Consider the following 23,021-nt stretch of genomic DNA (forward strand, 5'->3'; position numbering starts at 1 on the left):
CCTAATGACTTTTTTTGGTATAGGTGGAGCTTATACTTTAAAATATCTGTGAGTAGGGTTGTAAACATATTTCCTCGTTTCAATAAAAAACGAATGTCGACAATAAAATGTAAAATGAAATAGTTGGTACAACGACAATATCATTTTTTCTTTTGACTCTCATTCACCGGACACGCGCAGATCACACTGAAGACAAACATAAGATTAATTGAGTTGCTGTGGGACAATAAGCGGTTAGGAACTACCAACTTGATACCTTTCACCATCTGTATAAAGTTGAAGAATCTCATTTCCATAGCCATGTTGTTCCTCCACTATTTGCTTTGCCAAACCGATGACAGAATCATTAGAACCATCCAAATAAATGGAATGGAGTGTGGGTATGTCTCCAAGAATTGAAGGGATCTCCTCCAAACCCAGCATGTGCTCTAGAAAGAGGATCTCAAGATTAGGAAAGTGGATATTTTCTGCCCTCCACCGCTTTAGGAAATAACTGTAAGAAATTTTCAAGAATTTGAGTCGAGGAAAGTCGCCCTCAACTTGATTCCACTCATACTCCTCGATCCAATTAGTTTCCAATACAAGCTTTTCAAGATTAGGCAAGAAGGAACCAACACTCATTATCTTTTCCCAAGGAATATTACAACCTTCCAAGCGCAGCTTCTTAAGTGAAGCCGGGAAGGTGAGATTCTCCAATGGACGATACTCAGTTTTGATAGAAAGTGATTCGAGTTTTTGCAGATGGATAGGATTGTAGTACGTCCATTCTATTTCGTCCACTTCATCATAGTAAATACCTAGTTTCTTCAGATTTGGTATTCTTCTAAGGACCTCCTCTGTACACTTGAAGTTTCTCAAACTAACAAGCGCATGTAGGTTCTCCATAATAATGAAATCTTGAGTAGCTGCTTCCTCAGGCAAAACAAAATCACAATCTAAACTACGACATTCCCTAAGCTGTGGCATACCCCACATTTCATATGATAGAATTTTTTTTCTGAAACTGCCAAAATAGATAAGACTAAAAGTCATTTGATTCCAGAGTAAAGCTATTGTAGATGGAGACGAAAAATCGTAATCAGCCATATTCATCATCTCAAGATACCGCAAGCTAGTAGGGTGCACAATTTCTTCTTTAGCAGAATGTCCCAACTTATCCACTAATCTTGCCTTCACTACTCTCGCTTTATTAAGACTCGGATACTTATTTTTGCAGGTGTTACAGACCAAAACACTTGCAAGAGATGTCAGTTGTGAGGCATCATGCACTTCATTTAGATCTATCCTTTGGAGTTGGGTCCCATCGCGACATATGAAGCACTCGTCCTCCTTCATATTGCTAGCATCAACAGATTGCACTTTTGGGGCATACAAGTAATGTTCCTTTTCATATTCTCTCAAGCATAAATCTCTAAGAAGATCATGGATTCCACATTTTTTTAATTTCCCATCAATCCCAGATTCAAGACTCAAAAATAGATTTCTATCAATAAGGTCTCTTAAGTATTTCTCTGCTACCTCTTCTAAGCTTTTACCTGTTATTGGTTTTAGAAATCCTTCAGCAATCCATAATCTGGTTAGTCTGGAAACACGAATATCAAAATCTTCAGGAAAAACACCCATATAGAGAAAACATGGTTTAAGATGAACGGGCAAATTGTTATAGCTCAATGACAATATCTTTAGACATCCCTCATAATCTTTTGAATTACGAAAAGTGTTCACATTTTTTGCGACAGACTCCCAATATTCCCATGTCATGTTGGAGTTTGCAAGCAGCCCGCCGAGAACAACAATTGTTAGTGGAAGTCCATTGCAACTCTTTGCCATGTTCTTACCAATTTCCTCCAATTCCGGATATGGACAATCTTTTTGTGCAAAGGTTTCTTGACAAAACAAATTCCAACTTTTTTCCTCATTTAGAAAATCTAACGAATAAGATTCTTGAGAGCCTAAAGAAATCGCCAAGCTTGACTCCCTAGTAGTCAGCATAACTCGACTTCCTTTTCCGTTATTTGGAAAGAACAACTTTAAATCATTCCAAGCCTCTACACTCCATACATCATCCATAACTATCAAATATCTTTCCCCGAATAAACTTTGGTACAATCGTTGTCCTAATTCGGCCTCAGTTTGATTACTCTCTTGCTTTTTTCCATTATGAAGAAGGGATGAAAGAATTTCCCGTAAACTATATTCTTGAGATATTGTGAGCCAAATTCGTTTGGGAAAGTAGTGCACAGTATATGGATGATCAAAAATATTTTGAGCTAAAGTAGTCTTACCAATCCCTCCCATCCCTACAATGGGGAGGATCTGGAGATCAGGTTCACCTCTGGTGAGCTTATCCACGATTCGTTCCACGTGTTCATCAAATCCCACCACAGTAGTCTTCTTGCCACTCGCTTTTGGTGATTTGACAGGCACAGACACTATGCACTGCTCTTCTTGGGCGTCGACTGCCCATTCTTCTTTCACCATCTTCGTCAACTCTTTTGTGAGGGAATCCAACTTTCCAGTGACTTTGTCTATATCTTGAGAGAAAGATGAGAGGGCTGCCATACAATGACTTTCTTCCTCAGATCTAAAACGAAGCTGATCCACTACATGGCGGTCAACAACTTCTTCTGCTTCTGCAGCAGCATTAGCGATTTGCCTCCCCAGAACTCCAATTTCTTCACTTATTCTTTGGGAATGAGCTTCAAGAAAGTCTAGCAAGAACTGAACAGTCTCTTGCAGGCTCTTAATTTGATTTGTGTCGACATGAAGCCGACGGAGACGAGCAGGATGCTGGAGATTGTTAAGGACATGTGAGAGGCAAAGTTGCATAACATAAGCTGCCACTGCCATCTCTCTGATGATGCTTTTGATTTTGAGTTTGTTGAATGGGAAAAAAGAGAAGCAACAGAATGTGAAATGGTTAATGTTTGTGCAAGAAAAACAACTTGTTGCTGCTCCTTAAATCGGAATCCGGGTAGGTGGGCTGGATCAAGAATTAAAGATTAATTATCACACATTAATACAATGTAAGTAAATTTATTTAATATTCAACACAGCTTAAGTGCTCCGGAAAGTTAAGCAATTACTACTATTTTTTATTTTCAATGTCTATTTTTTGTTTCAAGGTTTTAATGATATCATGTGGCCAATGGACATATTATATTTCTGCTCCTGTTATATTATAATAACGATTGACGACTTTGCTTGTAAGTATTAATAATTGCAATGTGCTTTCATGTGATATGGCTTATAATTATTAGTGCAATGTGTACATTTTTTCATATTAATGTATTCTAAAATTGTAAATATTTTGTGGGGAGGTGGTACTCAAATCAACATAAAAAAATATTTCAGAAAAAATAGACAAATTACAAATTAATAATTGACCTAATATTTCAGCTTACCACGATGGGATAGAGGAAACTAAACTAATTACACATAATATTGTCACAGTATATAATAATTAGTGTTATATTTACAGTGGCATAATTATTTATTATCACTTGATCGTCATTATATATATGTCACTAATTCTTTAAGTGAAAATTTTTTATAGTAGTAGTAGCAATAATTATTATTATTGTAATAATAAATAGTAATAATTTTAATAATAATATAATTAGTTACAAAATTAAAACTATCACTTGATTTTTTTCTCAATAATCTCCCCCCTCCCCTAAAATATTGGAAGGTGTCGGAAAAAGTGGTCTCTCTTGCGCTAGTCCAAATTCTTACTTTTCTACCTGTCGGATTTTTGTCATTTTGTGGTACACCAATTGTAATTAATTAATGATATATATGGTACGATAATCCAAATATTTAATTAGTAGGACGTTTCAAATTGTTAGTACTTTATATTGGATTTATGTATACACTGATCAATATTAATTATTTGTGTCCATTAATATTAATTATAATAAGCAACTTGGCCATTTGTCTAATGCTTTTGGTAGAAACTTGAAAGTATTAAATGTATTTTATGTGTGTACTTTCAAATATTCACTTGCCCAAAATTGAAACACAACTAATTAATTTTCACTTTGCATTACTTGAAATTTGAAAATCCAATTGCTAAATAATATTGTAAATTTATTTAATTATTTTTGTAACAACCTTTGTAACAAGCACTACGAAAAAATGGGGGATTCATAAGGCAGTATGGCCATTTTAACGATTTTGTAATGGATTGGACGTGCTGACGTCATTGAAGGGATGATAAATGTATTTATTTTGTAACGGTCATAACCGTTACTAAAGGTATTATAAATATGTGGTGTGCGTAAAGTTGTTATATTTTATTGGCCATTACTAATTTGCTACGATTTTTGTAATGACTCAATCCTTTTTGTAATGAATTTTGGGTAAAATAAGGAGTTGTTACAATGACAGTGGAAGAAAGTGCGGGAAAATATGCAAAAACACTGTATTACAAAAAACCCTGACAATTGGAATGGATTTTTTATTAGAGGGCTTTACAAAAGCCGCTACAAAATAACAGAACATGAAGAGTTCCAAACGCTGTTACAAAAATTGGTACAAAATAATTTAATTTTTGGAACGGCCAAGCAATAAGAAACCGTGACAATGGCCATTCCAAATGAAGGCGGGAAATGATATTTGTAACGGACAAATTATATTTAGCCTTCACAAATTAATATTTTTGGAATTGAAATTAAAATAAATAGTAAAAATTCTAAATTCGATTGGCCGTTAATGTAATTTTAGGAAAATAGGAATTTTTTATGAAATTTACAAATAAATATCTTTTTATACATAATTAATATTATGTGTTTTTAATGTTAAAAGTTTTTGACATTGTAGATAATGACTATTGGTGCTTCGCCACCATCTTGTAGATCCCACAAGAGCACCAGCTATTTTGTAACTAGAAGTTGAAGGTAAGTATAAAATAATTAATTTTAATGGTAATTTATATTTTTTATTATATAATTATATTTTTTTTATTTGTCCATTTTACAGATGTCGTATTGTTGGGATTATGACGCCATCTATGATTAGGTGTAGATGATTGAGCGGTACATGAAAAGTATCGACCTGAACTAACCTGATCATCTAGAGCCACAGCCTGCGGCTCATCCCCTTGCACCCGATGGCGACAACGACGATAACGAACACGCGGCCGCTGGGGATAATAATTTAGATTAGGATTTTTTTTGTATTTTGTAATAATATTTTTTTTTGTAATTAAATTATTATTTTTTTGTTATATTATGTATTTTTTATATAAATTTATTTAATTATTTTTATAAAAATAAATATTTAATATATTAAATAAAATAAATATTATAATAGATTAAATAAATAATAGTTTTGTAACTGCATTTGTAACAGCTTTTGTAATACACCAAGAACATATAAATCGTTAGGCCGTTACAAAAGACTGTGCCAAAAATAATTATAAATTTACGCAAAAAGCCGTTCCAAAAATTTGTTACAAAAGCAGTGAAAAAGGCGGTTACAAAAGCAGTGGCAAAGGTCGTTACAATAATAATTAAATTCAAATTCAATAGAGCCGTTACAAAGTAGTACAAAAATTTATTGTTTTTCCATTTCACTAGGTTTGTAACGGCCACTAAAGGCTGTTCCAATGGTAGTTACAAATTGTAACGACTTTTTATAAAGCCGTTACAAATATTTTGTAACGCCTCGTTTAGTCATGGTAGTCCTTTCCGTTACAAAAGTCGTTACAAATAAAAAATTCAATACCAAAAAATAAAAAAGTTGTTCCAATAAAATAATTTTTTTGTGGTGACGTATAGGTATGATTGTGCTTCAATATAGGAGTGGTATTTGGAATACTGTTTGTACCGGTAATTAGTTATGGTGTAAAGGTTGTTGTATCAATCTTTACATTTCTTTTTTTCAACTATTTTTGAAACAACCTTTGTAACTTTTTATGCGTATGTTTTTTTTTTTTGACATTGTATTTGTTATTGCTTTTTTACATTGCTTTTGTAATGGTTTTTTGAACAGTCATTTTCGAAATTGATAACCGTCTTAAACATGGTATTTGTAACGGCCACGTGATTTATTGATAGTTATACGTATTCCAGAAGTCATTACAAAAACAAATACAAAAATTCATTTTATAATAGTTAATTGTATTTAATCTATTTTAATATTTGTTTTTGTAAAAATAAATTATTGAACTTTTTGTTAAATGTGAAATATTACATAAAAAATATATAATATAACAAGAAAATAAAAATAATTTAATTACAAAAATAAATGTATTGTTTAAATATTATAATTATACAAATAAAAAAAAAACCTAATCTAAATCAGCACCCCCATTTAGCGTGGGTTCTTTGTTGTCGTTGTCGAGTACCAGGGGATCAGCTGGAGACTGGGGCACTGGAGGATCAAGCCATGTGGGATCCATCTCTCTTATCCACTCCTTGAGCTTTGCTACCCGATCATCAAGGTCCGTGCGTGGAGGTTGTGGCAGCGATGGCGATGGAGCAGTGGACCCGCTGGTGCTTGATAGTCTAGCAACAGTGTGGTGGGCCTCGGGAGCCGAGACCGAGGGCTCGACTCCTATTCTGGACATCCGTTGCTGACAGCTACAACTGTTGCTCATTCGGGGCCACCAAGCCTTGAGAGGATAATAGAGGCTCTGGATTATTGTGGTGCTGGCTCTAACGTTCCTCCATCATCTTCAGAAACAACTCCTGTTTAGATTTAAAAAATAATAAGTTTAAATTCCAAAATTAAATTAGTTTTTCTACTTAGCACGACCCCCGCTGCCCTTGGCCCGCTCTATTAGCCATCCTTCTTTTTATAGCACTTCTCGAACACTTCATCTGTTTGACAGAGCATTCGAGTTGTGCTTTCCGTTCAAAAATTATTTAATGAAATGATTAAAAATTTTAAAAATTAAATTAGATTAATAATATAGGTTAAAATATATACCATCTTACGCTTGTGGCCCAAAGGAGGATGACCCCCCATGGTAGACGGTAACAACTGCATCCGGGTTGGCTACCCGATTGATTTTATTTTTCGCTGACGGTGTTTGGAATTCTGGGCTCACCCAGTACTTCAAAAGTTGGCGCCAGATCTCCTCAGCTAGCCATAGCGGTCGTGCCAATTGATTACGGGCGTCGGCGAACCTTTTCCCCAGGAACTTACCCGCCACAACTTGACGACTTTGAACAATGATTCTTCATTGCAGTCCCATCAGTACGATGGCTACAAATTCCATACAAATTAAAAAAGTATAAGTATTAGACTAAAACTAAAAGTATTATATAAAATTAAGTATCATTCTTACTTTTAAATTGTTAAACCAGAATAACTGGTACTCCTGTGGGATCTGCAAAATATTCCCCAAAGATGTGGATAATGTCTTTTGATCGTAGTGTGAAAATCTCGATCGAATCTAAAAACTTTGTACCAAAAATCGTGTATTGAAACAACTCTCTGATCGTTACAAAAAAGATTGTTGGAAATTTCACATTCTTTTTTTTTGTGATCGTATAAAATATTCATAGTAAAATAACAAGTTTTATCCACCAAAAAGAGGGATCCGCTAGGCAAAAACTTAGAATTATTGAGGGTTTTTGGTTGATTATATTATGAAAAGAAGATGAAGAATTTTGATTGTAAATAATGTGCAAATACTCTCGTATATAATAACACCTTAGTCACAAGAATAAATGAAATAAACATTAAATGACAATAATTTCATATTATTGATTTTTAATTACAAGAATTGTACATAAAAATATTATAATATATAATTAGGGATAATTTTAAAGTGACGAGATAATATAATGATAATAATTATTTATTGTCACTATATATGAGTTAATAATTATCTTTAAAAATAATTTGCACCAATAATAATTGTTATCAAAACTATAAAATTGATAACTATGATAAAATAAATTTTTTTATCACTAAATATTTTTATTTAATGGAAAAATTAATTAATATCCTCACTCGACTTTCTAACAATCGGAGTTTTGTCGTTTTGTGTGACAACAGTCGATCAAATGCTTGTGAACTTAATTAATGATTTGGTGATTGCAGAAATTAAGGTAATCCAAATATTTAAATATGTCCATTATTGTCTATTGCTTTTGTCACATCGTGAAAGGCAATTACTATTATTATTTTTTTATTTTAAATGTCTATTTTGTTTGAACATTTTAATGATATCATGTGGCCAATGGACATATTATATTTTTGCTCCGAGTAATTTCACTTTTGTTCTCTAAATTAGTTATTAAATTATTTTGTGTATTTTATATTTAGACCTCCATAATTTGATTTTTATTTTTCAAAATAAATAAAATTAGTTATAATTATTAGTTCATTGTTATTTAAGGAGGTGTGAAACCCTACACGTCTTTTTCAAACTGAACACGTGACTGGCATAATTCTATTATCGTTATTTTAGATGATCAATTAATGGTCAGACTAACTTTGATTATTTTAAGAAAATAATTTAATAAGAAAATTGAGTACCTAAATTGGACTATATATACATATATATATATATATATATTAATCACTGTGTCACATAATATTTATATATATATATGTATACTCAGATATATATGATACAAAAATTTTAAAAGGAGATTAAATGATTAACATGAATGATGGGGAAAAATATTATTTTAGTCCGCTAAATATGCCTAATTTTAATTTTAATCCGATAACTATGTTTATTTTTATTTAGGTCCAGTAACTTACGAAATTGCTTACTTTTAGTCCTTTAACCGACTTTCGGACAACTTTACCCCTATGAGTGCATTTGGACTAAAATTAACTTTCAAAAGTTGCATAGGAATAAAATTGTTCGAAAATATGCCAGAATACTAAAAGTAAGCAGTTTCGTAAGTTACTGGACCTAAACAAAAATGAACATAGTTATCGAACTAAAATTAAAACTAGGCATACTTAACAAACTAAAATAATATTTTTTCCTAAATAATGCGTGTAAATACTCTCATACATAATAGCATGGTAGTCGAGTCAACTGTAACGTGTTTTCATGTGATTTCGCCTGCAATTATGAGTGTAATGTGTACTGTACAATGTTTTTTCATACTGATGCATTGTAAAAGTCAACTAAAATAATTAGAAGTACATATGATGTTGGCATGATAGTGTTGTCAAAAATTATTTATTATATAGTTTCAGAACTACTGGAAACGAAAATTATTTAATATTATTGTTCTTAACACATCTATCTCACATACAAATCATGTACTTTTATAAATGGCTGCACGAAAATCAAATTCGAATCTGAAATGTTTTGCTTAATTTTGATAATGTGTCAAACAACCCCATTATTTAAGAATTTAAATTATTAGAAAGAAAAATAATTTATATTAATATCTTATGAAAGATATTTTAAATAATTTAAACCAAATTAATGATCAAGAACAATATTAATGTTATTTATTTTAGATCAAATTAACATAGTTTGAGATCATATATATGTTTCAACTTTCTTAATTTCTTCGTAACAAATGACTTGTACACCTTGTTTCAACTTTTTTAATTTCTTCGAAAATAAAAAAATAAATAAATAAATTCAACATTAAGAACGATTTTCACAGACAGTTACAGTTACCGTCCCAACTAGGAACATTTATTTGATAATCGTTCCTAAATTTTTGTAACACCGATTGTAAGGATGAATTTCTATCATTTTTAAATTCTGTAACAAATAAGTTGTGTGTTCTGAAAATCGTTCCAAAGACAAAAAAAAATAAAAAAAAAATCATTCCAAATCCCGCATTTTTTTACAGTGCCTTTTAAACGGCATCGGCCGCTACAACTCCACAAAATTAATATTATATCTCCAATTTTATGTCAGTATAAATTATCTGTTATAAATTTATACAAAAAATCGTGTATTGGAACGGCTCTCTGGCCGTTACGAAAAAACTATTACAAATTTCGTACTTTTTTTATAATGGTCGTATAAAAATTACTAAATCAATATTCGAACATTCATAATAAAATAACAATTTTCATCCACCAAAAAGAGGGATCCCCTAGACAAAAACTTAGAATTATTGACGGTTTTTGGTCATATTATATTATTTTTAAAAAAAATAGAGAATTTTGCTTGTAAACAATGTGTAAATACTTTCTTACACAATAACACTTTAGTCACAAGAATAGATGAAATAAATATTGAATGATAATAATTTTGATATTATTAATTTTTAATTACAAAAATTGTACATAAATATATAATTAGGGATAAAATTAAAGTTACAATACAATATATCGACGATGATTATTTATTATCAGTAGATTGTCACTATATATGAGTTAATAAATTTCTTTAAAGATAATTTTATACCACTAGTTCTTACTAATAATAATTTTTATAAAATAATAATTATTTTCAAAACTATAAAATTCATAATTATGATAAAATAATTTTTTTGTCACTAAATAATTTTATTCAGTGGTAAAAAGAATTAATATCCTCAGTTGATTTTATTTTATCGTGGATGATGAGTTCAGTTTTTGCAGTGAGAAGAGGCATGCAAATTGGAAGGTGTCGAAATGAAGTGGTGACATTTTGGTCATTTTTGTGCTACTCCAAATCTCGACTTTCTACCAATCGGAGTTTTGTCTTTTTGTGCCAAACCAATCGATCAAATGCATGTGAACTTAATTAATGATTTGGCAATTACTATTATGTTTTTTTTTATTTTAAATGTCTATTTTGTTTGAAGATTTTAATGATATCATGTGGCCAATGGACATATTATATTTTATGGTAGTGTTATATTAAGACAACGATCGACAACTTTGATTGTAAATAATGTGTAAATATTCTCACACTTAATAATATATTTCGAGTCAACTGCAACCTACTTTTATATGATATTGCTTATAATTATGAGTGTAATGTGTATATTTTTTTCATACTGATGTATTGTAAAAATCAACTAAAATAAATTAAAAAGTAGGCTTAAAGGTAATTTTCGTCCCCTAACTTCAGGTCATTCTCGTTTTAGTCCCTTAAGTTATTAGGGTTCCATTTTGGTCCCGTAAAAGTGAAAAAATCTCAATTTTGGTTCAAATTTGATCGAAAAGTGGAGTCACTCGCCGGAAAAAGTCCCATGTCAGGCATGTGACATTTTAAATTGGGGCTTGCATTGTGATTGGCTGAAAAAGATGATGTGGTGAAGACATGACCTGAAGTTAGGGGACTAAAACGAAAACGGGTGAAGTTAGGGGACGAAAATTGCTTTTAAGCCTTTTAGGATGGCCAATCACAATGCAAGCCTCAATTTAAAAAGTCACATGCTTGGCATGTGACTTTTTCCGGCGAGTGACTCCACTTTCCGACTAAATTTATATCAAAATTGAGATTTTTTCACTTTTATGGGACTAAAATGAAACCCTAATAACTTAGGGAACTAAAACGAGAATGACCTGAAGTTAGGGGACGAAAATTACCTTTAATCCTAAAAAGTATATATGATATTGACATGTATAAGAATTTCAAAGATATTATGAATTAGCAAAGAAGGCACGGAAATTATTTAATATTACTGTTTTTAACATGTCTATCCCGCATACCAAATTCTGTATGTGATAAGTTTATTTTTATAAATGGGTGTACGAAAATCAAATTCAAATCTGGAATCTTAATTATATTTTGCTTAATTTTGATCACGTGTCAAACAACCCCATTATTTAAGAATTTAAATTATTAAAAAGAAAAATAATTTATATTAATATCTTAATGAAAGATATTTCAAATAATTTAAACCAAATGTTATTTATTTTAGATCAACTTGACACATGGAAACCCAAATTAATCCAGGCATTGACCTTCACTAAAATTATAAGCCAACTCATATCTCATTAATTTTTATTCATTTGAAATCTTTACATTAAATTTTATATAATTTATTTTTATTCAATGCAATAATACATATATATTTGAAAATTTTATACTTCACTCAATAGATTTTTCGACCTACAACTTTTAATCGCACATTTTTACCTCGATCAAACTAATTTGAGCGTTGGAAAATCGTTGTCGGGAACACACCCAACGAGCTTCACATGCTTATTTCATTTTCAGCGATCCAATACTCGATCTTGTTGGAGTTAGCAACTGGCCGAGAGACTTTCGAAATTGCTAAATTCGAACTGGATTATATATATATATTTGAAAATTTTATATTTCACTCAATAGGTTCGATCACTCTTGCATGTACAGGTTCTATATGTACACATCTTCAGACACCTCTATAAACAAGCCATGACAATATAGCTCTTTCCATTGTTGAGAGAGAGAGAGAGAGAGAGAGAGAATGGCTGACGCGGCGGTGCAATTCCTTCTGGACAACCTCCAGCAGCTACTGATCTACCACACCCATTTGATCGCCGACGCCAAAAACCAGGTGGAGAAGCTGGAAAGTGATCTCCGCCTCATCAACGCTTTCCTCAAGGCCTCCACCAAGAAGCGGCGGAAGGACGTAATACTGCGACAGCTCGTCCGTGAGATACGCGACGTGGTTTACGAGGCGGAGGACATCATCGACGCCTTCGTCACCCAGGCCGCCGAGAGCCAGGCCAAGAATTACTTCCTCAGAGCTTTCCAGACGCGGGTGAAGCTCGACAGCATCACCACACAAGTCGAGAAGGTTTGCGCCACGGTTAAAGAGATATATGGCGACGAATCCAGGATTGACTTCGCCGCCCTCAATGTCGGAGATGGAGGGGCTGAAAAATCTGAGGTAGCCCTTTTTCCCTTCCGGCTGTTAAACTTGAGAAAACTCAACTGAATTGGAGTTGACTTTATAGGAAAAATCATAATTTCAGTTGTTTAATTTAGACAAGTTGATATTTTTAGTTCCGTAAGAAATGTTTTTTATAATTTAGTTATGTGATTTTAAAATTTTTATTAATTTAGTCCTTTTATTAGATTAATTTCATCAAAAAATTACATATGATTAAATATGATTCAGTTAAATTGTAATTTTAGTCCTAAAGTTTTATAATTTCAGTCATTTTCTTTGTTAATTTGATCAAAAAATTACATATGACATGCACATGCCCTTATTAAATTGTAATTCTATAAATCTTATAAGCTAATTCATTCATGAAAGAAAAAAATGCTAATTCACTAAATTGTTAAAAATCCTATAAGTAATATGCAATTTTTTCTGATCAAAATAGCCATAAAAGAATTAAAATTGTTAAACATTTAAAATTACCAAACCAATTGAAAATTTTGATTTTCATATAGAACCCAAAATGCAGTCCTCATAAGTTATAGAACTAAAATTGCATTCCCAACATTAGATTATGTATAACCCTCCGATAAAGAAAGAAGGAATATTACTCAAGAAAAATCAAATGAAAATATTAATATTAGCATTACACATATAATAAATATTAATTAATTATAATTGTGAAATTATGATTATATAACTATTATCAACAGTTATTTTTACAAGCGAGATTAAAATATTAATAACATATAAAAATTATGCCAAGTGTTTTCGCTATAGGTAAAATTATGGTGAATATTGATTAATTGTGATCAAAATTTAATTTTTTGTATTGATTTTGTTTGACGTAGTAGATATTATTGATTCATAACAATTAAGCCGTAGTAATTTGTAATGTAAGGAATAATCTATTTTTTCTTGTGATATTAAGTGATAAGAATTTTAATTTTATTATTATTATAATTTAATTTTTATAGTTTATTAATAATGATTGTGTAAAATTATCACTATAATAATTAATAATACAATATTGTGCATAAAATTGTCAGTGCTTATATATATTTCAGTACTAAGTTGTCATTATGATATATCAATATGTATAAATTAATTTTTCACGTATTAAATTTCTCGTAATATGTTTAATTATGCACCATAATTTTAAGTATGATTATAAAATAATCAAGTTGTTAATGAAAAATGTAAGCTAATAAATAAAAGGGTAAATTAGAACTACCTTCTCTTAAGTTTGATATAATTACGAATACTCTTTTATTATTTGAAAAATTATAAATACCTTTCTCAAATTAAAAAAAATTGTGTAGCCCCTAAATTGTGAAGTAAATATTACTATTTTACCCCTATTGATTTATTCTAAAAAATAAAAAAATATAAAAAAAATTGATCAAGGTGGGTAAAATAAATAATTTGGAGAAAATATTAATTCATAAAAATATTTTAGAAAATAATAAAAAAATATAAAAAACTATAACTTAAAATTCAAAATGGGCTCGTTGCGAGACTGATATTAAAATCAGAGGGGATATTTATAATTTTTCAAATAATGAGAAGGTATTTGTAATTATGTCAAATTTCAGGAAATGTGGTTATAATTTATCCTAGATAAAACTAACACTTATAAAATTCTTTTTCTGAATTATAATGTAATTAAGGCAGTGTTAATTGGCAAAACTTTTGGTTTTATAAAAAGGTGAAAGTTGTAATAAAATAAAAAATTGATATTGTTTGGAAAAAAAGTGAAAATAGATAAAATAAGATAATTTAGAAAATAAAATAATTTTTTTAAAACATTAAATACGTCAAATTATAAATTTTATTAGAGTTAAACTATTTAACTTATTTGAAACTCCAAATTTAGAAATATTCAAAATAAACTACAATTCATAAACTTGTATTCAGATTATTATAATGAGGATAAATTAATCCAAAAAGAAGTTAAATTTATTCACAAAAAAAGTCAAATCAGCTATAAGCACCCTTTAGATACTTTTAGCTTTTGAATTTAAAAGTGATTTTTGGGAGTGTTTGCAAAAACTTTTACTTTTAAATAAGTAATTTTTACAAAAAAAAAAAAAGGTTGAAAATTGTAATAGAATACAAAATGAGTAGTGCTTATAAAAAAAAACAAAAAATAGATAAAAGCTAATTAAATTGAGTAGTGTTTGGAAAACAATACTTCTAAAATAAGCTTGATTGATTAAAAACTGATTTGTCCCTACCTACATTTTAGGGTAAAACTATTTGAAAACTCTAATATCAAATTCACATATGCAATTTTCAATAAATTTAAAAGGGTAAATTTTAAATTAAAACTATTATAATGAGATAAAACAGTTTAAAAGAAGTTGAATTTATTTATAAAAATTAAAGCCAAAGCAGCTAGACGCACCCCTCAAAGTGCTTTTAACATTTTGTTGAAAAGTACTTTTTTTAGCAATTTTATAAACAAAAATTGACAACTCAAACATTTCAAAAGTATTTTTTTAGAAACATAAGCTAAAAATACTTCTCAAAGCTCTCGCAAACACTCCCTTTATAAAAATTCTAGTGATACGAAGCAGTCAAAAAGAGCTATGAAGTTTCAGGGGGTAAAAAGAAAGTATTAATGGAACTAAAAGTTTATCAATAATTATTTATTATTATTATTATTATTTGTAGAGTACATATTTATTTAAAGGATCATTAAATCAAACCCTCCCCCACCCAAAAGAAAAAAAAAAAAGTCAACTTGAGCTCGATTTAGAAAACTCAAAATCGGGCTCGAACTCGACTCATTTACGTTCCTATAAGTGCTGATAATAAAGGTTTAGAATTACTTTGATTTCTAATTTCTATCACTCTTGCCATTAAAATTATTCACATAGGCTCCCGTGGTAAGACAAGAGAACGTGGTGGGTTTTGAAGACGAAGCAGAAAAATTAATAGGTTATCTGACTGAAGAAACTCAGCAGCTTGATGTCATATCCATTATCGGTATGCCCGGTCTTGGCAAGACAACATTGGCGGGGAAAATATTTCGTGATCCAGCAATCCAGTATGAATTTCCCACTCGCATATGGGTTTACGTCTCTCAAGAATTCACAAGAAAAGATATATTTCTTGCAATTCTAAGAGAGTTCACTAGGCCCGATGAGGAGATGTATCAGAAAAATGATCAGGAGTTAGCCCGACTGGTTGCGTCTTATCTAGAGAGGGGTAAATTCTTGATTGTCATGGATGATGTGTGGACAGCTGAGGATTGGGATAAACTCCAAATTGCTTTGCCCAAGAGCAATAAGATGGGTAAAGTCTTGATTACCAGCCGTCATGTTGAAGTTGGTCAGCATGCTAATATTAATAGGCATCCCCACAAGTTGCGTTTCTTGACTGAGGAGGAGAGTTGGTTGCTGCTCCGGTTGGAGGTCTTTGGTGAGCCTGAGTGCCCTCCTGAGTTGGAAGGTCTGGGAAAACTAATTACAGAACAGTGTGACCGATTGCCACTCGCAATTGTGGCAATTGGAGGCATTCTTTGCGAAAAATATTCAGCATTAGATGATATGACTGCTAAACAAAATGCATGGACAAAAGTATCTACAAGTGTGAGTACATATCTTAATGAGGACCCTGCGAGACGCATGGAAAATATTATAGCATTGAGTTATGATAAATTGCCTTATCACCTAAGAGCATGCTTTCTCTATTTGGGGATGTTCCCAGAAGACTATGAGATCCCGGTTTGGAAATTAATTCGCATGTGGATTGCCGAGGGATTCATACAAGAAAAGTCTGGTATCAGCTTGGAAGAAACGGCAGAAAACTATTTAGAGGATCTTATCAATAGAAATTTGGTAAGAGTTGATAAGAGGAGACCTGATGGTAGAGTTAAAACATGCCGCATTCATGACATGCTTCGCGACTTTTGCAGAAATGAAGCTGGAAGCGAAAGGGAAAATTTTCTCCAAGAAATTAAAAGGTCTAGCAATGGATTTGAACCTTCGATCAGTCAAGTACAAAAGTTTCGTCGTCTTTGTATTCATTCCAACATCCTACATTTTTTCTCTTCGAAACCTTATGGTCCTCGTGCCCGGTCCTTTGTTTGTTTCTCCAAGGAAGAAGTTGGCTTGCCATCGGAATACACTTCAGCCATCCCCACAGCTTTCAAATTGCTTAGAGTTCTAGAAGTCCAGCCCATCAAATTTACAAAAATTCCTAGTGACATATACCAGCTGATTCATTTGAGGTATCTCACCATATCCTTCAGTTTAGCAGTTCTTCCTCCAGCCTTCTCCAAGCTTTGGAACATGCAAACTCTTGTGGTTGAGACCACATCTCGTACCTTGGAAATCAAAGCTGATATTTGGAAGATGATTCAATTAAGGCATTTAAAAACAAATGCCAGCACTACTTTGCCGAAGGTGAAAAGTAGTAAAGAAGGTGAAAAGCTTCGCACACTTGGTACAATTGCACCACAAAGTTGCACAGATGAAGTGTTTGAAAGAGCTCGCAATTTGAAGAAATTGGGCATTCGTGGGCGACTAGCCTTGCTTATAGACGGCAAGAGTGGATCATTTGATAGTCTGGGGAAATTGGAAAATCTTGAAAAGTTAAAGCTACTCAATGATGTATTTCCTAGTCCACCTTCGGAAGGCCAATTGCGTGGTCTTCCTCCACCCTACAAATTCCCAAAGAAACTCAAGAGCCTGACATTAGCTGATACTTTTCTTGATTGGAGTAATATGTCAATTCTAGGACTGCTGGAGAATTTGGAGGTGCTCAAGCTGAAAGATAAATCATTCATGGGGAAGTGCTGGGAGGCAGCGGATGGAGGTTTTCGCCGCCTTGAAGTCTTGCACATCGGAAGAACTGATTTAGTTTTCTGGATAGCTTCAGCTCATCATTTCCCTCGACTTAGACGCCTTGAGCTGCAGAACTGTGAGGAACTTAAAGAAGTTCCAATTGGGTTGGCAGATATCGAAAACTTCCAAATTTTGGACTTGTACCGCACAAAATTTGCATCTGCCTCTGCCAAGAAAATCGGAGAGGCAAAAAAGAAGCAAGGGCAAACCGGCAAGGCCGGTGGATTCAAGCTCTCCATTTTTCCCATTGACGAATGATACTCACCCTCAGTTCTATCTCCACAGGTAAATAAAACTTTCATGTAGTTATTCCTTGAGTCCCTCGTTGAATGCTAATCGTGTCCCATTTTGAGAAATATATCCTTACTTCCAGTATAAATATGATTAAGGAAGTTTGGGCATGTTAGATGATTTAATAAGTTTAGGTATTCTTTATTATTAAGAGGGAAATAGCATTTTTCATCTCGTAATTTAGGGTCTTTACACTTTTAATCCCATTAGCTAAGAGATTTTCAATTTTGGCCCTGTAACTATTTTAAGAAATTAACACTTTCGGTCTCATGATATCTTTCTATTAGATATTTAATCGAATAGGCCACGTGACCGTCAACTGGATGAGACAAAATGTTACCTTTTTAAAGTTATGAACCAAAAGCGAGAATATTATAACTGATAAGAGCAAAATTGTAAATGCCCTAGCTAACGGCCGCGTGCGTCATTTTTCGTATTAAACGGAAAGGTGTCATGAAATCATACATGTCAGCGCCACACCTACTCCCTCACACTTCGGAAACTTTGTTTTGATAAGAACTAACGACTATTAAATATCTGTGCAGGCGCATCACAGAAAGGTTCCAAAAAGATTACTGAGGATGTCTGATGCATGAAGATCTTCTTGCTTGAATAAATGCTGGGCGCAGTTCATTCTGTTCCTTCCGTAGAACTCCCTAAATATTGCACTTTAATCTTTTGAATGAATAATTACTCGTGTGTTTCCCGCGACTTGTTTGTTACCTGATTAAACTTGTATGTTTTGAGACTATGAAATAAGCTGTTGTATTTTGACTATATACTCATTTCAAATTTAATAACATTCAGTGACTACTGTTGATTGGAATAATCAACAAACTTCTCAGTAAAGACAATATGTGATCTCACTTCTGATAAAATATGGATGAGCAAAGGATATTATTTACTTATTTGGCTAACAGGACATCCTTAATGTTTGCAACAAATCACTTCACATTTTAACCATTTTTATTTGCTTTTATTTTTAACATTGCATATTGCATCTTTTGTTCAATAGAGTATATATATATGTTATATACATAGTCAACAAAATAATATATAATTGATGCTAGTCATTATTTGGATTTACAAAAATATATATTTGATTTTCTTTGTTAATTGCAGTGACTATTTGGATTCATATTTATAATTTCTTGAATCTATGTTTTTTTTTTCTTATTTTGTAAATATAATATCACAACAATCTTATTTTTGTTGAACGATAATAATTTATTATTAAATAATTAAGCATCTTCTCTACTTTAGAAAAAATTAACAAATAGCAGATAATATTCTTTAGAATTATTTATGAATAAAATATCATCATTCACTATTGTGGCTAAATAAATGTTAAATCAATGTAATATTCACTACAAAAAAATAATTTTATGAAACGGGCTTTTGGGACGGATTTTAATATGGAACAAGTACACACGATTTTTTAAACGAGTTCCGTGGGCAACTACCTGCTCGTGGTTAGTGTTACAAAAACTTGCAAGGGAATTCGTTACAATTTGGAACAGACTTGGAATGGGTTTCTGCACTCGTTACAAATTCTATTCGATGTACAAATATTTGTTAAATTAAATTTGAGGGTGACGAAATTTGAGACAATTTTATGTTTATATGTTATTATCTTTTGTTACAATACCCATTGCAAGTTTTACTTTTTAAAAGTTTACTTTTACTTATTTTTTATCAATTGGACTATTTTAAGTTTAAATTAATTTATTTCTAAAATTTTTTCAATAATTATAATATCATATTATAATAAATTATATCAATTTTGATATGTAACTCTTTAAAATTCTATAAATTCAAATGATAGATAAATTGAACTGCAATAAAATATTAAAAATAGAATTAATAACAATTTGTATTAATTAAAAAATAGTATGAAAATACAAATTTAAGAAAAAAAATAAAAAAGGCCTAATCTAAACCAGCCTCTTTAATTTGTCCTGCTTCTTCTCATTTCCCAGCAAAGATTTTGAAAACTCTAAGTTGAAAAAGAAATATAAAAAATTATTAAAAGTCAGTAATCAGTATCAGAATTTTCACTTATAGCAAGAAAAATATTATATTATAATATTATTTTTTTTTACAACGTATTACTATTTAGGGTAAATTACATCTATGGTGTATTAATTACTTCTGAAATTTGTCATAATTATAAATACTCCCTTATTATTTGTCTCCACCACCACTTTCTCCCCTTTCATCATTTGTTTTAGTTGGAGAGAATTTTTTTTGATGAATAAGGTTTTTGCAAATGGGAGGCAAAAAGAGGGAAATAATCTGCAAAGCATAGAAGGCAAAATGTGACTTTACCACCCTCAAAATTTTTAACATATTTTCAAATATTTTTTTATAGAAAAATAAAATTAATCGAGGGTAATGTTGTAATTTCACTCTTGCCATTCAAGAATTTCACATTTATTTTGGAAATGTATGGGGCATTTGTAATTTTCAAATAATAAGAGAATAATCTTAATTATGTCAAACGTCAGGGGAGGTAGTTATAATTTACCCTATATTTCAATAATTTTCCTAATTAATCATTGTTTTCTAAAACTTGTTCTAAATCCCACGAATTTTCCTAAATTTCCTAAAATTACATAAATTTAACAAAATCCAAAAAAAATGCAAGAAATATATAAAACTCACATAATCATAGGAAAAATGCATTTTCATAACAGAAAAATAAAGAAAACTTACAAAAAAACTTAAAAAAATTCTGAAAATTTTCAGAAAATTACAGAAAAATGAGAAGAAAAAAAAAAACACTACTCATGATTTTCAAAAAATTGTAGAAAAATAAACTGCCTCTTAACCCATCCCAAAGTCAACATTTTTGCTTTAAAATCCCATCTCAAATATAATAATATTTTTAAATATTAAAAAACTATCCTTTTTTGTACACATTAATGTTACAGATAAGTAATTAATTTGTGGAATAACACAAATAAGTATGTAAAAAAAAAAATTATTGTAAGTGATATATGTCCGCAAAATAAAATAATTTCATATACTCATAATTGCAAATCTTGTATTGATGTTACTGTCATTTTATATTATTGTATTGTATCGCTTAGTCAGACCATTCGATTTTAAATATAATTAGATATGATCAAGTTGGCAAAATCAATCTTACATGCAATGCACTTTGGGACAAATCTGTTACACAGTTGTGGAGAATCCGAAATGTATGATATGATCAAGCTGCCAAAATCAATCTTACATGCGATGCACTTTGGGACAAATCCCAAATGTATGATTTGTCTTTGAGACTGGTGAATCGTTCAATCAGACCATTAGATATGATGAAATAGACACGTATTTATATTTATTAAAGTTTGGTACAAATCTGGCTAACAGATGTTGAGATATCATACCCAAAATATGAATTGATAAATCGATCGAATTTTTATAATGGATTTTAATGCGAATTTTGTAACTGATTTCGTAACACCACCCCCAAATACCATTACAAAAATCTGCTTCAAAACTTATCTTTTCTTCTGTACTAGAGTTACTAGGTAGTTTTGTGACGGTCGATTTCGAAATTTAAATTTTTCATCAATGTTTTAAATTTTGGACTATAAATACTTCTGTACATATATATATATATATATCCATCTTTCAAAAAAAATAACAGGAAAAGAAAAAAATATGTGAGCACTAAACCATAGATAAACATTGTTTGCACGATTATAAAAGTGTCGTGGGAAAAAGATCTTCTAAAGCTTTTATATTACATATTATATTGTTATTAGTAGAGTTACCAATAAAAAAAATTCAATAGATATTGTAAAAATAGTTATTAATTAGATCATTGAACAACTTCTTAACAGAGATATAAGAATAATCAACTTGACACATATTGACAAATCATTTTCAGAAGTATTGATTCAAATCAAATGGACTATAAAGTAAATTTATAATTTTGAACTTAAGATCAATTTTTCAAAAAATATTTATAGATAATATATTAGTATTAAGTAATTGAAGCCAAAGATATATGATAAATCTATGGAAGTTAAGCACATATTTCCTTTTATGATGTATTTTTCTTTTTGCATTTGAAAAGGTGACGTTTATCAAGCATCTAAAATAAATATTAAACATTCGTTAGTTTACGTTATAGCTAGAACTTACTTAGGGACAAAATATTTACCATATTTAACCATGATCAAAACACTTGTCATGATTTTTAACTATGCTTAATGTTTTAGCCTTACTTATTGAAACCACTGGTAACGGTCATTGTATAATTGTACATAATGTAACAAACTACTAACAAACAAAAACTGTAAATGTAACAAGAAGAAAAACAACAAAATAAATACGTCGCTGGCTGGAGGTCACTGGTGAGATCGCTGGTCAGGGGCAGCTCGTTGTGTGCAACCTGAGATCGCTACAGCCGCCCCTCAAGATGGAGTCGAGGAAGCAAGGCCCAGCTTGCAAAGGAAGCATCCAAAATCAACAGCAAGGATGGATTTTGTGAAAAGGTCAACAACCTGATCAGATCAGCGAATGTGAGAAGGGGAGATAAAACTGAGTTTGAACTGATCTCGAACAATATGACGGTTAATGTTGAGATGTTTTGTGCGCTCATGAAAGATGGGATTGGAAGTGATGTGGATGGCAGTATTGTTGCCGCACCAGAAGGGGATAGGCAGTGAGACGAAGACATGGAGGTCGCGCAGCACATAGGAGATCTAAAGGAGCTCGCAAACAATAGAGGCCATGCTGCGATGCTCGGCCTCAGCAAATGAACGTGAGACGATGACTTGCTTCTTGGTTTTCCAGGAGATAAGGGATGACCCGAGAAACACACAAAAACCAGTAACTGATCGTCGAGAGTCTGGGAAAGAGGCCCAGGACACATCAGAGTAAGCACTAAGAGTCAGGGAGTTAGTGGAGGAAAAGAAAAGACCAGTGGACGGTGACCCTTTCAGATAATGAAGTACATGAAGGGCTGCATCCCAATGAGAAGAGCGAGGCGCTTGGAGGAATTGACTATACTGTTGGACTGCAAAAGAGATGTTAGGGAATGTAAATCGAGATACAGGAGGAGACCAATGAGTCTCCAAAAACAATCTGGATCAGCAAATACAGAACCGTC

General features: G+C 31.4%; 2 protein-coding genes across 2 annotated transcripts; one reads left to right on the forward strand and one right to left on the reverse strand.

Annotated features, from left to right (window-relative positions):
- Nucleotides 235–2,850, reverse strand: LOC105157417 (putative late blight resistance protein homolog R1B-14). Its single transcript, XM_011073826.1, has one exon. It carries the CDS (start codon nucleotides 2,848–2,850, stop codon nucleotides 235–237), a length of 2,616 nt encoding a protein of 871 aa, XP_011072128.1.
- Nucleotides 12,190–18,731, forward strand: LOC105157418 (putative late blight resistance protein homolog R1A-10). Its single transcript, XM_011073827.2, has 3 exons — nucleotides 12,190–12,755; nucleotides 15,635–17,890; nucleotides 18,442–18,731. The coding sequence occupies exons 1-2, from the start codon at nucleotides 12,330–12,332 to the stop codon at nucleotides 17,861–17,863; spliced, it is 2,655 nt and encodes an 884-aa protein (XP_011072129.1). The 5' UTR covers nucleotides 12,190–12,329; the 3' UTR covers nucleotides 17,864–17,890; nucleotides 18,442–18,731.

The sequence above is a fragment of the Sesamum indicum genome, linkage group LG3 (assembly GCF_000512975.1).
Source record: "Sesamum indicum cultivar Zhongzhi No. 13 linkage group LG3, S_indicum_v1.0, whole genome shotgun sequence".
Lineage (NCBI taxonomy): Eukaryota > Viridiplantae > Streptophyta > Magnoliopsida > Lamiales > Pedaliaceae > Sesamum > Sesamum indicum.

Bases quoted from the DNA above. Each gene is read 5' to 3' on its own strand.
- LOC105157418 (XM_011073827.2), top strand. From the start codon at position 12,330: ATGGCTGACGCGGCGGTGCAATTCCTTCTGGACAACCTCCAGCAGCTA. The intron at 12,756-15,634 runs GTAGCCCTTTTT...TTATTCACATAG, and splicing joins GAGGGGCTGAAAAATCTGAG to GCTCCCGTGGTAAGACAAGA.
- LOC105157417 (XM_011073826.1), bottom strand. From the start codon at position 2,850: ATGGCAGTGGCAGCTTATGTTATGCAACTTTGCCTCTCACATGTCCTT.